Source organism: Platalea leucorodia (assembly GCF_965183815.1).
Source record: "Platalea leucorodia genome assembly, chromosome: 1".
Classification (NCBI taxonomy): Eukaryota; Metazoa; Chordata; class Aves; order Pelecaniformes; family Threskiornithidae; genus Platalea; species Platalea leucorodia.
The window spans coordinates 48430349-48443761 of NC_138823.1; the positions used below are offsets into that span (position 1 = coordinate 48430349).

The following is a 13413-nucleotide window of genomic DNA, read 5'->3' on the forward strand; positions in this document are numbered from 1 at the left end:
TATCTTAATTTAATCATTGTTCCTTTAGTGTAGTAAAATGTTTTTTTAATCATGCTGCTAGGAATTTGTTACTTAAAAAGTTAATGCTCTCACTTGCATGATGATATATTACAGATTCAGTGGATAACATAGGTTTTTACAAATATCAATTCCTCTTTTTAAGATTATCCTGAAGGAAACAATTCTAGTGACTGTGTTGCTCAAACAGCAATGTATCTTCCAGAAAACTTCACTTACTCTCCTTACCAGGCTTGTCCAGAGAAGCTGCCTTACATGAGTAAGTTTTAAACCAACCTTAATATTTATCTAGTAAATTGGATTGTACTTAAAACAAAATACAGTTATTTTAATATAAAATATAATTGTAAGGAGTCCAAATACATAGCAGAAAATAATGAATAAAATACATCTGAGAATGGACAATAATGCTTAGCAGAATTTTGCCTGTAACTATTGTGTTGCTAAAACTTTTGTCCTCTTTACTAATCGCCTAATGTGTTTTGAATTTTGTTTACAAATAATTTTACTTTCTACAAATTAAATACGAAATGTTTTTATTAATATGTAGGAATACTCTAACTTTATAAAAAAGTACTGATGCAGAGTTGCATATTTTGAGGAATAGTTAAAAATTTCCTTTTGGGAAGTGCTATTCCTAATACAAAGATTCATGAGTCAGAAACTAGTTCTCAGATCTTCATCAGCTAATCATAGTTACCTCAATATATAGGAAACTGAACAAGATGGTGTAGTGAAGTGAGAACTGATGGAAGTAAGAAAGTGCTACAGCCCTGTCATAATGAGGAAGTAGTACTTATATAACAAGTGAAAAGTTGTGATTGTCAGGAAATTTTAAAATTAAGCTTTCAAACCCAGATGTTTAAGATCCCAAGCTATTAAATAGAACTTGATTAGGTAACCCTAACTTTATTTGTATTTAACCCTAGAATTTAAGCTTCTAATTATTTTGTTTGAAAGTGTTTAGTTGCAGAGGAGTGTCATGCAGAAATAAGAAACTGAGTTGAGTACTTTGGCACCATTGCTGTGTTGGTTTGCTGGGTTTTTATAAAACCTGTAATATCACAGCTATCCTAAGTAGCAGTATCCCAGTGTATGTAGAAGGTCTTACAAGCAGGTATTGCACAGTTAAAGCAGTTACACAAACTGAGATTGGAAGAGTTCCTTGATGTAATTCAGTGTCGTTAACCTGATTTAATAATGTGGCTGAAAGGCTGTGGGGATGACATTTTTATCTTCTTTCTGTAGACAAAGTATAGCTTTGTTTGGGAATATTCTTAAAAATTCTTGTTAAGAACTATAAATTTTCATCTGAATTCCCCTTTCCTGCAAACTTGGCCGTTTTTCAGATTCAGACAAAATTCTGGGCATTGTTTCCTCTCCTCCAGCTTGTAGAGAAAGCAATCCTTAAAGACCAAGAAGTGTTAGGTAGGAGACCAGGTTTGAACATAAAAAGAAAGAGGCAATCACTCCTGGTGGTGACTGCTTTACCTTGACCTTCACCACTGATTGTTTGCTATTAGAGATAGTTCTTATATTTAACCTCTATAAAATTGTGGTCCCTTGGCTAAAACAGAGTTCCTTCTTAGAATCCACTATTGAGTTTTCAGCTTTTTTCTCTATGTTAGAAATTGTTGTTACATTATCAGAGTTGCTGTAGGAAGCAAGGGATAATCAAGTATAAATGTTTTTTTGTGCTCTGTATTTGGAAGAAATCATAACTTGAGTCAGTAATCCATGGAATTACTTCAGTTCTAGTAAATGTTTTGTAGACAGACAATATTTTTGAGTGAAGAACTAGTAGTAGCATTAGTATAGATCTCAAAACTAAGTAGTTAAATTGAAACGTCTCATTTGGTGTCAGAATGTACCAACTAGAGAAGAAGAAGCTACAACTCCCTGTAAATAAGTGTAAATATGTTACTAGAAGTGACTGTTCATTAGTATCTGGCAGTATCTGTTATGCCAACATGTTTATTTTACTTGCTATATTTAAAATCAAACAAATAAAGTACTGATTTGTAAGAGAGAAAATTTGAAATAGTTTGTGAAGGTATTTGTGACACCTTCTAGAATTCTAACCTCTTGTCTTTTAGGCTAACACCTGACTTAAGCTGTGGTCTGTCATTCAGCATGAGCAAGTAATTAATAGCAGTTCAGATCCATATCATACCAAACAATGTTGCTGACAGCCAAAACAAATTGCTGATCAATTTTTCTTCAAAGAAAAATAGTGGATTTTATTAGGCTAATCTAGATTCCATTAGAACTTCATCTCAACAGAGAAGTTTAGCCAATGAAGAGTGCAGTAACAGTGCTTGTTATCTGTGTTTCTTTTCAATGCCTCCAAATACTAAACTTTTGTCTCTTACATTGTGAAGATACAGACATATAGCCAAAAGCATCAGTTGCTGTTGCTTATGAACTTAAGTCACGTAGAAGGCTGTCTTAAGCCAAGTAGCAATTAGCCACGGTGTGATTATATCCTTATTTCAATCTCTTTCCCTTCAGAAATAGGGTTTGACTTTCAAAATCATGTGGATGTTCTTTTCTGGAATACTGCACATGTAAACAAATAAAACTAAATAATTCTAATAGTAAATATTTTACCTACTTTGGGAAACATAAAAAGTTTGAAAAAGGTCATCTTTGAATAACCAGAGAAACAAGAATGATGAATATGCTGACTGAAGAATGCATATAAATTAGTATTTTTAATGATCTGGCAGTTGAATTCTGCCAGATCAGTTAGTTCGAAACTGTGTTGGCTTCTGCTACCCGTTCTACTTGTGTATTAGTCTGCTGTCCAGGAGTGGAGGGATGAGGCAAGTTAGAAGGCACTAAGATACGTTAGTAGGTCAGCCCACTTATAGCATGTTGTCTTAAAGCATTGGTGCAGATTTGTTTGCACTGACAGGTATTTAGAATTGCCAGAGTAGGGATGCATTCTACTCTGTCATCCTTGCTGTCAACCTCATTGGCTATATGTAATTCTTCTATAGGTCTTCTTATTGCTGCTCTCTTTTCCATCTTTTCTGTTAGCAATATCTTTGTACATACACTGTCCTGCTGAATTTAATAGAGAAATCATAATTTTTAATAAAAAATAGTTCACTGGATAAGTTACTGTTCAGCAAAGAGAGGTATGTCTCACCGTTTGGTTTTCATGTACACCTTTTTAATAACCATCTGTGTATTTAATTGTAATCTAAATAAAAATTCTCTGAAGATTATTTAATGCAATGAAATGTTGTAGGTGGTCCTGAGACAGCCAGGGAAGAAAGCTTCTTGAATCACATATATTTTGACCTGCTTAATAGTCTAAGGTTATTATAGAAGTCAACTACTCTTCTTTACATCAGCTTGCCAAATTTGTATCATGGAAGGAGTATGGTAAAATTATGTTTTGTCCCAAGTACATATGCTCTTAAAATAGGACCAGTGTGTGACTCAGTCTTTCAGGTTATAATCCACGGGTTGAGCACTGCTGTGCTAATTCATAAGCAAGACACCTCTATTTCAAGATAGAAGCAGTACAAAAGAGTATTTAATCAGCATAATTTTAATACTGACTTGAGAGGTAAATGGAAAGCAGATCAGTTTTTTTCAGTTATATCAAATAAAACCCTCAAGTTAAGAATTTTTAAGCAGTCTACCCAAGTCACTTCATTGTTTGTCTAAGAACTGGTACTTAATGAGCTATAAGAAATATCCAGATCTTCTAGTTTGATCACCACAGTACACTGGGGTTGAATATACCGAAACCATTTCAAATACATATTAGAAAAATATATTTTGTATTTTAAAAAAGTAAGTCATCAGTGGAGGAAATTATACTGTCTCCAGAAGTAGTATATTCTAGTATTCCGTCAACTGAATAGTTAAGCTTTTCCTAATACACAACCTGCATTTACTCTCCTGCCGCCCCTGGCCTCCCGCAAGTTAGTTGGATTTCTCCTTGCCCTTCTTGATGCTTGGAAAGAGGTTGGTTGCCATCTGTCTGACAAACTATTCTGTCTTGGAAAAGACTTATGCTTTTGTCAGTCTCTTCCTTTGTAGATAAACAAGTACTTTCAGCCTTTCTAGACTACATAGTTTCTAAAGCTCTTTTCATTCTTGATTTTTGTACTGTAGACTTTCTCTAATTTCATTTCCTTTTGAAGCATTGTAACAGGCTAAAACCCTGGTTACAAAACAAACTAGTAATTACCTTCTATGTCTTTCATATACCAGCGGTTAATGTATTCCAGAATGAGATTTGCCATTTTTGTGCAATTGCATTACAGTTTATTGTCTCATATTAATAGGCAATCCATTATAAACCATCAAAATATCTTTCTGCATACTGCAGCATAGCCAGGTATTTCCTGTTCTGTGTGTGTGCATGCTTCATTTCTCCTTCAGTATCAATCCATACCTCTTTTTTTATTAATTTCACTCTGTTGATCTCAGTATGTATCCGACTTGTTGAAATTACTTTGTTTTCTGATTCTGTTCTTCAGAATGCTTTCTGCTTCCTCAGCTTTCTTTTTTTGTGGGTTGTATACATGTGTTTTATTGCAGCATGCTACACAGTAATAGAAGTAGTGAATACTAGGCCCAGATATTTACTGAGATGCCTTCTCCTGCCCCCCCACCAACGACAGGGAAATGCTGCTGATTTCTATTTACCCATCTCCTGTGTACTTTTAATAGTACCAAAATTTCAGGGTTTACTATAGCTACTTTTTAAACAGTCTGGAGAGAAGTTCATCATGTCTCGTCAAGTTAAAAGCACCTGCCTTGTATAAATACTGTTTTACCATTCCTCTTTTTTTTAATTTTCTTTTTATTTAAACTCTATAAGCATCTGATCACATTTAAACCTTTCTCAGAAGACTAAGGCATCTGATTTCTGTGTGTCATGTGTTGTTTTCTTCTTTTTCTGGTGTAGTAATTGACCTTTATTTATCTTTGTTTTCCCATTAGATTCTGTAAATAAACTGAAAGGTTCTTGTTGCTTCTCTGTCTCTTGGTAGTTGAAATTGATTTAGTGATTATTTATTTTTTTAAATTTAATGTATACATGTTTATATACTGGTCCTTTGTTGATTGCCCTTGTTTCCTCTAAGTGTCTTTCTCTCTTTTTTTTTTTTTTAAAGTTCTGTAGAGTTAGCTTGTTTTGGTGTATATTTATACAGTCTTTTTTCAGCAACTGCCAGGTTTCCTTTTTCTTCTTCTAAAATAAATAAATAAACGTGAGTTTGTTTAAATCTGCTCTTAAAAGATGTTCTCTTTTTTATGCTGTTCCTGATCCTTTTTTTCCTGTCATTTGCTCTTTTTTTAAAATTACCTTCTAATTTACAAGTATTTCTACATGTAGTCATACCAAAACTAAAATAGCTCTTGCAGTATCTTCTGCTTTCTTCTGAAAACAATAGTTATTCCTAGTATGCTCCAAAAATTTCAGTCTTTCCAAAAGATTTAGATAGCTAGTCAATTCAATTGAGCTAGTTACAGCATGAAGCAACCTTTTGGAGACAAATAGAATCTTTTGGGTATGAGCACCAGGGAGAAAATAGGAGTGATTTCTTTCATCTACTTTAAAATTCCAACCCTCACCAAAAGACTTAAAATTTTTAGACAAAAAAAAAAAAAGTAGAGTATTTTATGGTATCTGTCAAGATAGTTACTACAAGATTTTTATTTGATTATCTAGTGTAGTAGTTGCTGAAGAACAACTTGAGCTTCTGGTTTGTGAGTGTTATGCTATTCTTCTCCCCAAATTTTCTTGATTCCTTCTACTTCTGCTTTTGAGGACAGAGTATTTACTATGAATCATTGTTGCCAGTTTTGAAATGTGTACACATGCATAAGCTAATGACAGACAACTTACAGCTATCAACTAAGTGTAAATATCTTTTCATAATAAGTACTAACCTCATTTTTTTGCTACCATATTGTAGTCTTTATTCAATATGTTACTGAATTCCACTCTAATAGCCCTTTGTGAATGCTTTTTGGCTAATCAGTTCTATCAGCAGTAATTCTCAAATCCAGCTGCTTGCTGTAGATTAGTTCGATGCAGACAGTGGTGAATTAATGGATGAAAGCTGTACATGAAATGTGTGTAATTATCTAGAATTTAAATTGAGGAATTTTGTTGAGTGTAGTGATGATGCATTTTCTGTTTTTGTGGAAGTGCAGGTAGGAAGACACACAGAATTTGAGTATCAGTTCAGTAGTGCAGATGATGTGGAGTTGTTAACAGTGGTTCTCGAAATGAAAGGTGACTCTGATTTTCTGGAATAGATACAGAATTCATATTACTTTGCTTGTTCTGTGTCCTCTGAAATGAGTATTTTGCTTAGAGGACTTATCGAAGGAGTGTTGATATTGGGAAATACTGAAATTCATTCTGTAAAAACTGAATATGAAGAGGATAGTATAAATATTTCTTTTTTATCTGTAGGTAGTGTAAATACAAATTTTTGATGCTATTTGTCTATGATATACCTTGTAGTGTTAGATCTGTTGTCTTAATTGAAATTAATAAGTAATTTTTTTTTCCTCTATTTAGGAGGCCTTATCGATGTCAATATGAGTGAAATTAGTTTTGATGAAATTCAGCAACTGTTTTCAAAAGATTTAGACATTAGACCAGGAGGACACTGGAAACCAAAAGATTGTAAGCCCCGATGGAAGGTGCGATGCTGCTTTTCTGTTTTTTTGTTTGTTTTTTGTTTTTTGGGTTTTTTTCTCCTGTTGGTGTATAAGAGTGGTCTACCATTGCAAGCACTCAGTCTTTTACTGCTATGTATTTTATATAATATGTAGTATGTTATAGTATATGTATTATGCTATCTGTGCTCAAGAAGAGACTAAAGCTTGAAGAAAAACTTGGATTGTCAAGAACTTCTAAAGGTTCATTAACTGTTGTTACTGAACATTTTATCATATGTCTGCAAACTTGTTCTATGTGTGTGTTACTTAAAGTATAATTAGAAGCAAATGAACACAAAAGGAAAATCTTATTTATATTATACTCAGAATTTTTAAATTGTTTTCTATTTTTTTTGAGCAAAATTGCAATGTTTTAATTTTAATGTTTTAATTTTTTGAGCAAAATTGCAATTCTAGTGGGAACGAGAGAGTAAAACACCAAGCCAATTTAAATGTAAAAGTTGAAAAGCTGCCCTGTGTAAGCCATGGGAGGCTTGATCTGTATTGAAACATTAAAATTTAAAAATGCTAATACAGTAGCTTAATATATATATATAATTTTTTGAAGGTGGCAATCCTTATTCCTTTTCGGAATCGCCATGAGCATCTTCCAATTTTTTTCCGTCATCTGATACCTATGTTGCAGAAGCAGCGGCTGGAATTTGCCTTCTATGTTATTGAACAGGTAACAGCGTTTACTTGAAGAGTGACTTTTCAAGATTCCTTACTAAAGGGGATTTGATATTCTTATCAAGATTTGGATGAATCCAGAATCTAAAAATTGTTACTCCACTGTTTGATGAAAAAGTTCAGCTCCATTCCCCAGTTTAAGCAGTGGCCAGATAACATGTTGCTTTTCTTCAAATATGAACTGATATTTTGTAGGTGATAACATGGCCTCTTTGAACCTATTGTCTTTAAGTTTTTGAGGGGGGGGGGGGGGGAAGGTATTATGTGTAAGAATTGGAAATGGTAACTTACAGAAGGCCATTTTACAGCACATGCTCACTGAAATCCAGTTGAAGACAATCGTATTAAAGTGTATACTGTCCAGTTAATATATGTGAAATATTATGGAGTCATTAATGATATAAAATTACCAACAAGTACCTTGGCTAGGGGTCTCTTTGGAAACAGAGAGGAATGGATATGGAGGAAAAAAAAACCTTAAAAAAAAAAAAATTGTTTCTACAAGCCACAATCAAGGAATAAAGTAGTTCAGATGGGTAGCTTAAGGAATTTGTACCATTGTTGGCTGTAGTAGATAGCTACATCCCTAAAGAAATTACAGGACTTCTTTTTCATGGTTTATGTAATGCAATATTTTCAGGTGACAAAGTGAAAAATTTGCAGAAAACAAAAAGATCCTCTAAATTGTCATTTAAAAACCAGCATGTAGGATTAATTTGCTGTATCAAAAGGTCTTATGTTGTCTTGTTTGTTCAAAATGGACATGAGGAGGTTTAAATTGTACTGGAAATAAAAATTATTTGAATCTGACTTTATTAGAGTTTCTAAGAAACTGGAAGTAAGTTCTAATATAAGGTTAATTATAAATATGTAACCAAGTTGTAGGCATTTTCACAGCATTGGAAGTTTTTCGGTAGATGACTTTTAACAAGAAGCAAAACTTAAATGTTTCTTTCTTAGTTTGTATCAGTAGTTCTTTAACTTATAATGTCATGCTGTACTAATCCAAACCACCCGTATTTTGATACTTCAGAGTTACTAGTGCTGTACGTTGCTAGTCCTGTTAAGTTTTGTGTGAAAGGGGAGAACATGATCACAAGTTACAGTTGATGTAGTTGGTGCTAACCAGAGCTATTGCTCTGCTTACCGAGAGCAATAACAGGCATCTTTGTCAATGCTCTTTTTTTTTTTTTTATGTGGTAGAGGATGTATTTGTCATAGTATTGATATTTTGTCTCTTTCTTCTTGATTCTTACAATGTATCCTTTATTTTCTGTTTGAAGACAGGTACACAACCTTTTAATCGTGCGATGCTCTTTAATGTTGGGTTCAAAGAGGCTATGAAGGATGCTGTCTGGGACTGCATAATATTTCATGATGTTGATCACTTACCTGAAAATGACCGAAATTATTATGGATGTGGAGAAATGCCACGCCATTTTGCAGCAAAGCTCGACAAATACATGTACATGTAAGTAACTAGCTTTATTCATGTTGTTTCTTAAAGACCCAGAGACATTCTTAAAGTGTGAATGAATTTTGCAACGGTATATACAGTAGGTGAAACCAATAAAACAGCCTTCCTACCATGCTATCTACACAAATGAATATCTAGTTATTAAGAGGAAGGTTTAAGTTTATTGTCTACGTTTGATATGTTGGTAATTTGATGATGATATTTATAATTTTCAGTGTTGAACTTGTTGCAGTGAGGTTGATCTTTTTAAAAAAAAAAAAAAAAAAAACAAACAAACCAAAAACAACAACAAACAAACCAAACCAAACAAACAAAAAGATGGCTGTATGTGTCAAGGGGGAAAAACTTACCTTCCTTATTAGAAATCTTTTCTGGCTACATAAGCCTTTGCGGTGGCTGTTAACAAAGATAAGCAGATAATCTGCAGCAAAATACCACAGGAAAAATGTCTTACTTAATTTTCTCATAAATGTACAATTTATTTCTGCTTTGTACTGCTTTTTAAATGGAAGATTTTCTTATTGCTAGACCATTTAATATCTTGTATTCAGTCTCTGTTGAAATTCGATGAATGTAGTGGGTCCTGCAGTTTTGTTAGCTCTTTTCCTTCTGCCGTTTTACATTAATGATGTTTCACTTGCTTTTTAACACTCTGCTATTGCATGATGCTCTTCTAATCACTTCACAGAAAGCTGTAGCTTATTGCTTGCTGTATCCCGAAATTTTATTTGTGAAGTTGATCAACCTGAGAACCTGCTCAGCCTGACAGATCAAAAGCAATGCATTGAAAACATGTCTGTGTGTTTGGACTTCAGGTTTTCAGCCAATTAGCAGTCAAACCTTTAAAGATTTTATATGTATTTATAAATATATAAATAAACACATATAAATATATAACAGATTTCATCTGTCATTTCATGAAGTACACTATGTATTTATGTATAAATGTGTAAAATTTATAGACTGTCTAAATACAGATAAATATTTACAAAACATGTTTACGAAATAGATAAATCTATACATAAATACACATGTATAAAATATGAAAATAGATATATATTTCTGTATATATACAAAAAAGTGCATGTGCACCACACACACATAACCTACATATGAATAAAAACCTCAAACAGTTCCATAAACTGTCATACCCCCAATTGTTTTTATTTCTGGTTGGTGGGTTGCTTTTGGGATGTTGATGGTTTTTTGTTGCTTGTTTTCTTTTGGTGGGGGGCGGGAGGTTTGAAGGGTTTTTAGAACGCCTGTTATTTCAGTTAGATGTTGAAAGGGATATATAGTAACAACCTTCCCCAAAAGCTATTAAGATTTGTTTGGATCCTGTGTTTCCACAGAGATCAGAAATTACATGACTGTGTATTTCTTTTTCTTTCCCCTTGCATTCTGGAGTTATTTGTCCTTCAGTGTGGCAATTGTGTCCTAAGCAATGGTAAATCTTTTTGTAGATAGTCCTAACTCCTTGAAGGTTCCACATTTCGAAGCGTCACCTGAGAAATATGTTTGATTCTTTTTGTTTGATGAAATTGCGTGCTGTTTCTGAAAGAGGAACACCATTTACTGTAGCAGGCTCTGGGTTAAGGATGCAAGTTAATATTGATGGAAGTAAATATAGATACTTAAATATATGGGTTTTTTTTAGATTGACAAAGTGTTTTGGGAACTGGAAGTCACATTGCGTGGGCTTTAGTGTATGTTATGTTATATAGCTATCGTGACTGTTCATGTTGACCAACTGCTTAATAATATGTCTTAGTAATTACTGTATGCTTACTGACAAAAAAGCCTATAGGTCCTTTTGGTTCAAAAGTTTAGCTTCTAAAAACTGGAAAATTGTTCTTTAAATAAGTATGTGTTTCACTGTTAAACTGTTCCTCTCAAGTTTTAACAGTTCTGTAGAATATAGTCATGAATTAAAATTACTGAATTGATGCATTACTGATTTGTAATTTTTTCAGTTGATTAAAGAGAGGGTTTTTTTTTCAGTTGAATAGTGTCAAAATACAATAGTTAGAGGGCTTCACTTTACAATTCAGCTTTGGGTCTAAATCAGCCATCTGAAATATGTGATAGACTTTTGTTTCATGTAGTGGTACTAATTTGAGCTACAGTCTAAGAGTACCTTTTATGCAAATCAGACACTACTGCAAACATTGTATTCAACTTCCGTATATGTTACTAATGCCAGAGATCTGTGAACCAGTTTCCTTAGTGAATACATTCAGCATCTATTCATGTCCTTAGTTTGGGGAGGTTCTTTGTTTTTTGAAAGGTACTGTTCAAAGAGAGGGCTACCTATCTAAGTTCAGCTAATAATACAGAATTTTTCTTTTGTTTTCAGTCTTCCATACAATGAGTTCTTTGGTGGTGTAAGTGGCCTGACAGTGGAACAATTCAAGAAGATCAATGGGTTTCCAAATGCCTTTTGGGGATGGGGTGGAGAAGATGATGATCTTTGGAACAGGTGAGTGTTCAGTGCTTATGTCTTTCTCATTGTTCTGTGGTATCCACCCCTTGAGAGTAATTAGGTGTGTTTTCTTTCAGTTGTTACTTTTTTTTTTTTTAATTTGTTTTAAATGAACAAATTCTAACATTTCTAAAGAGTTCACTTTAGAAATATCAGAAAATACCATTTGAAGGGATAAGTAAGATGTTCTTTTTTCTTGGCCTGGGGACAGTTAACAGGCTTTTAAGAGGTAGGTCTTGTAACAAATAACGGATATAACAACAGATAACAGTATTAAGCATATCTAGTCTCATTCCTGCTAGTATTCTGTGCATTACTTTTTAATTTTAATTTGCATCTCTTGCATTATGGAATACCATCCCACAGACATGTAGAGTAAGCATGAGTTTAAGTGTCTTTCATATCTTAGGAGCAGTGTTTGAGAGAGGGCTTAATTTGTGGCTATATTGATAATCACAAATTGGACAATGTACAACAATGCTCACTGTATTACAAACTACTCACAGTAAACAACTGTAAAATGTTTCAATTGAGCTGTTCAAACTGTCTGCATGAGTTTATATATAAAGAGATGTATTTTAAAGGAAGAGTTTGTATGTTTTTATTCTTTTTCCTTACTATTTTCATATTTTTATGCTGTTGTGCTTTAAGAAGGAAGCAGGAAATACTGAATATGAAATTATTATTATTTCACACTTTATTGGTTCTGCCAGCTTTTTTAGTTCTTTGGTTAGGAGTGTTTGGTGTTTTTTAAGGAGAGAATGTCAGTGAATGCAAAGACTTAGCTTTAAAAGATCTGATGCATATTTTTCACTTTTGCTGTAACTTGTAAAAACATCTTTTTAATACTCTTCATACAAATGTTTCTGTTTTATACTGTAGGGTTCACTATGCTGGATACAACGTAACAAGACCAGAGGGAGATTTAGGGAAGTACAAATCCATTCCTCATCATCACAGAGGTGAAGTCCAGTTTTTAGGACGGTAAGAAAAGCAGAGAACTGTTCAAATACTAGAACTGAAGATGTACAATTTTTTCCTACACACATGCAAATCTTTCACACATACAAATAAGCGGTCAGTGCTTATCAGTGTTATTTCCTCTTTAGTGCTAAACTTAATATTTTCTTAAATACATTATGTTTGGTGTTCAGATATTTCTTATTTAACCATGAGAGAGACTGAGTTTGTGTGTCAGAAGATATTATTGTCATAATCTTTGTTGCAGAATGTTATTGTTCCTTAATAGTTTAGGCATTAGTACTGGCAGGGCTCCATTAGTTGGCTAATTTGGATATTCTGCAAAAGGAAGCAGTACAGCTAGGGGAAATGACTCCTGCATGAAAACAGACTTTAAAACTCCTCAAGGATCGGTTTCTTCCATCATATTTCATTATTTTCTGAGATATAGGTCTTCTCATTTGCTGCTTACGTTGACATGAATTTTTTCTTTCGGGATTCCTTTCTTCTGTTACAAAGATGCAAAACACTTAAACTGACCAGTAGGTTCTGGCTGCCCTAGATTGGAATAGCAGCCAGAGTGCAGCAGATGAGCTACACCTAAAAATCAGAATGTGAAATGCAAAATAAAGGGTTTATGGTATGTGTTTTCAGATAATTAGAAATAGTGCTCAATTCTATTTTCAATGGGGGTGTCTTTTTCTGGTAACATCTTTATTTTCTACTTTATTAATATTTTTTAAATAGACATGTACAGTAGACATGAGTAAATACATGATATGAAACTAAAATGTATATATCTGTAATCTGGGGGAGGGGAACTGTTTTTTTAATCACCTCAAATTTAGGTGTTTGCAAATGCAGGAGTCTCAAGAATGAAATGAAAAACAATTCAGACCTTTAAATGTATAATGATGAACGGTGAAGGTTCCTAAATCTTCTCTGAGCTCTGTAGTTGAGTTTTATAGCAAAAGAACGAAGAAATTGAATGTTCTTTAAAAATCAGTTTAGTTTGGGACCATAAAAAGTATATATATTAAATGCCTTCTTTGTTATTTAGTCTTAATGTTAACTTGTGTATGTG

The 13413-nt window shown here is 33.3% G+C and overlaps 1 protein-coding gene across 3 annotated transcripts in view; it reads left to right on the forward strand.

Moving 5' to 3' along the window:
* Positions 1-13413, forward strand: part of B4GALT6 (beta-1,4-galactosyltransferase 6) — a 34879-nt gene that overhangs the window by 17642 nt on the left and 3824 nt on the right. For all 3 annotated transcript variants that reach the window (XM_082323164.1, XM_082323166.1, XM_082323165.1), the window contains 6 exons: positions 164-277; positions 6578-6702; positions 7289-7405; positions 8694-8881; positions 11244-11366; positions 12252-12353. In XM_082323164.1, coding sequence (XP_082179290.1) covers positions 164-277; positions 6578-6702; positions 7289-7405; positions 8694-8881; positions 11244-11366; positions 12252-12353 — 769 coding nt within the window. The remainder of the gene's footprint in view (positions 1-163; positions 278-6577; positions 6703-7288; positions 7406-8693; positions 8882-11243; positions 11367-12251; positions 12354-13413) is intronic.